The 3,049-nt window shown below is 44.3% G+C and overlaps 1 protein-coding gene across 1 annotated transcript; it reads right to left on the bottom strand.

Moving 5' to 3' along the window:
- Positions 1–620: 620 nt before the first annotated feature.
- EMH_0078550 (uncharacterized protein) lies at positions 621–1,331 on the bottom strand (the record flags this gene model as incomplete). The annotated part of the gene is made up of 3 exons (XM_013500019.1): positions 621–719; positions 917–1,074; positions 1,217–1,331. 3 exons carry the CDS (start codon positions 1,329–1,331, stop codon positions 621–623), a joined length of 372 nt encoding a protein of 123 aa, XP_013355473.1.
- Between the last annotated feature and the right edge of the window lie 1,718 nt (positions 1,332–3,049).

Raw genomic sequence — 3,049 nt, 5'->3', positions numbered from 1 at the left:
CCAAACCGGCAGTTAGAATGCTGGGAACGGCAACATTTGCAGAGCTGGTTAGATCGTCTTCCGTCATACTTTTTAATTCAGTTTTTCGTGTACTAATCTCCTCGAAATACTCTTCGCTGCAAAGAAGGCGAAACAGACAGAAACAAAGAATACACCTCCAGTTATTGTTGTTGTTCACGTCTAAATCCTTTCATAAAACCCATCTAAACATTCAACTCCAAAAAACCATGCTTACCTAAAGGCGGCATTGTTCGCCTTTGGTGCAGGTGTTAATTCACAGAAAAGCACAGACTTTTTTGGTTCTTCTTCTCCTTCTTCTGTTTTTACACAATTTCCAATGACACAGCCTACTTTAGTGCTGTCGGCTCCGAGAAGGTGCAGCAGGCTGTGAACCTTTTCCTTCTTCCATATACCTTCCCATTCCGATGCTTCTGCGGGATATGCCGTGCTGTGAAGTAGAAACAATCAGCGCAGCACATCATAAATGTAATTGTTTGAATATGGATGACGTGAAAGCGGAGTCGGTAGCATGGTAGACGAACTATGCATCATCGCTGTCGCTTTGGTTTGTTAAGACAGCAGGTTGAAGCTGTCCCTCGCGAAGATGAATACCGCATCTCTTACCCGAATTCTGTTAGTCCGGTCGTGAGAGCTTCTTGCACCAGTGTGCGATAGTTTGGAGTTGCTGTGTAATCGAAACTGTGAGAAAAGATCGTCTTCTGTATACGCAAAACAGGAATGAAACGACAAAACAACCCTCTTATGTTCAGTCTGTCTGTGATAATCATAGGAATAAATGCATAATTTCTGTCGGGCCTCACAACGGTGCTTAGAGCTCAGACCTGCAGCTGATTATGACAGAGCACTATCCGTAGTAACATCATGGAAAGAGGCATTTTATAGTGTATGCGCTCACAAGGTCCCCTGTTATTAAATCTTCGCACGTGTTTTGTGTACTTTCGCCGGCTTTTACTTTTGTCTCCAAGGCGGTGACGATAGTATCGTCCTTTTCGACTAAACTGGTCTTAGCTGAAATTTGTCCATTACGGGCCAACTTGACTGTCAAGTAGGCATCTGCAAAGAACAAAAGCGGGCAGGAAAATCAATGTGCAGTGAAGCGACCTCCGTCTGACTCAGCCAAGTAGTTCACGGCTAGACAGCAAACAAGACGGGAGAAAGCACCAGGAGTGAGAATTAGAAGCGGTAGTATGTTTACCTTCGTCTACTTTTACTGCCTGATATTTATATTGTCCTGCGGCGTTAGCCTCGGACTGGAGCCAACTCAGCCCGGCGAGGCAGAATGCTGCTGCGGCCTTGTAAAGGGGAGCCATTGCAACGGAATTCAGAAAAGAATATTTTTAAAAAATGTTTTCTCAGCAAGAGAAATGTAGAGATTCAAATTGAGGAGAGCGGAAAAGACGGCAAGCAGTTCGGAGTTCTTTGCGTGGTCCTGCAGTCGCGTGAACGGCGAATGGCAAAAAACGGGACAGCAAAGCCAAAATTGCAAGCAAAAGATAAAACTAATTAAATTAATATTGAGCAAAAAAAAACAAACAGAAATTGTTGTGCACAACTTATCCTCTGAAATAAACCATTTAATTTACACAAATGCAAAAAACAAGCAACACAAGAGAAGCGGCAGGTCGGCAGGCGCGGCAGGTCGAGGTGGTAAGAGGAAAGATCTCTGTGGGTTGTTGCTTCCGCCTTGGTTTCGGGTTACGTCTGCCTACTCATACCACTCAACGGACATAAGCCAATTAAACAAATCATTTTAGTTCAAATTCAATCTAGATACACCTCGAAGAACGCCTTTTATGCGTGAGCCATCCCTCTGCCTCCTGCTCATTGCGGGGGGTGCTGTGGCCGCCTCCCGGTGCTCTACGACTGGGCTTTTTTGCGCTGTGACGGCCTTCATGTGCCCTTTAGCCGTGGATAGTGTTATGGCTTAGTGCCACATGCAGACAGCGCAAGCAGCGGCAATGGTGTACGGCAGCTTCCTTGGTGTTTGCAAACGTCTCCAGAGCCAGTGGTTTGGTTGTTGTGACGGTCTCAGCGAAGGGTCGATGCTGGCGTTTGCACAGGCAATGAAACATCAATTCCCCTCCCTAAACCAAAATAATAATTAATTAATTTATTAAGTTGTTTAAATGCAAACAAACACCGTGGATATACCCCAGCTAGTCTCGAAAAAAGTTGAACAGAAGTTCTAGGTCCTACGGTTGAGGGTGTAGGGTTTCGGGTTGTATGGTTAGGCAATTGAAACAGGGCCTGAAGCCCGATCCGCCCGAAACTATTTTTTGGATTTCTGGTGGAGTGCGGGCTGGTTGCTGACGGCCAATGAATGGGTTAGCATTTACCTGCAGTGTTAATCTATGCGGCGGAGTGGTGCGTGGATATGCATACCTAGGATCATCATGAGCTGCAGCAGAGTGAACACTTAAGACGAAAGTTTTAAAAAACACCTGCTGATAATCTCCTCTGCATTCTTTATATACCCCAGGCACGGCGGTACAATGGCCTGAGATTGATGTTCAGAGGGGGTGACCTCTAGCGAGTTGCAACAAACCCTGCTGCTGCAACAAACCCTGCTGCTGCCTCCTGCAGAGCGGTTGCAGATTAGAGCATAAGAAGCTGCTTTGATCTTCTTAGCTAGTTTGTTAAATTAAGATGTGGACTTCTCTTTTCTCTCAAAAGCATTTACTTCTTTCTGGGGAGCCGCCTGTACAACTCTGCGTCGTTGAGTTCAAGGCGGTGGCGCGGGGAGTAGAACAAGCTGAATTTCAGAGTACTATTGAACAGAATCATGAGTTATGTTCAAGGAACAGACAAAATATGAACAATAAATAAAATATATACTTTTTCATGAACGTTGTTGTAGGCAATACTAAATAATAAGTTGGATGAAATACTTCTCTATCCACATTGACCGCAGAAAGACTTCCTATAAATCTGTTCTTGGGCAGCTTAGTTATACAAGACGAGCCAAGGCATAAATATACGGTACTACTGTAACAACATATATATATATATATATATATATATATATATA

Source organism: Eimeria mitis, genomic scaffold (assembly GCF_000499745.2).
Source record: "Eimeria mitis Houghton genomic scaffold, Emh_scaff4925, whole genome shotgun sequence".
Taxonomy (NCBI): Eukaryota; Apicomplexa; class Conoidasida; order Eucoccidiorida; family Eimeriidae; genus Eimeria; species Eimeria mitis.
Note: the sequence above shows the minus strand (reverse complement) of the source record. Positions and strands in the feature narration are given on the sequence as shown.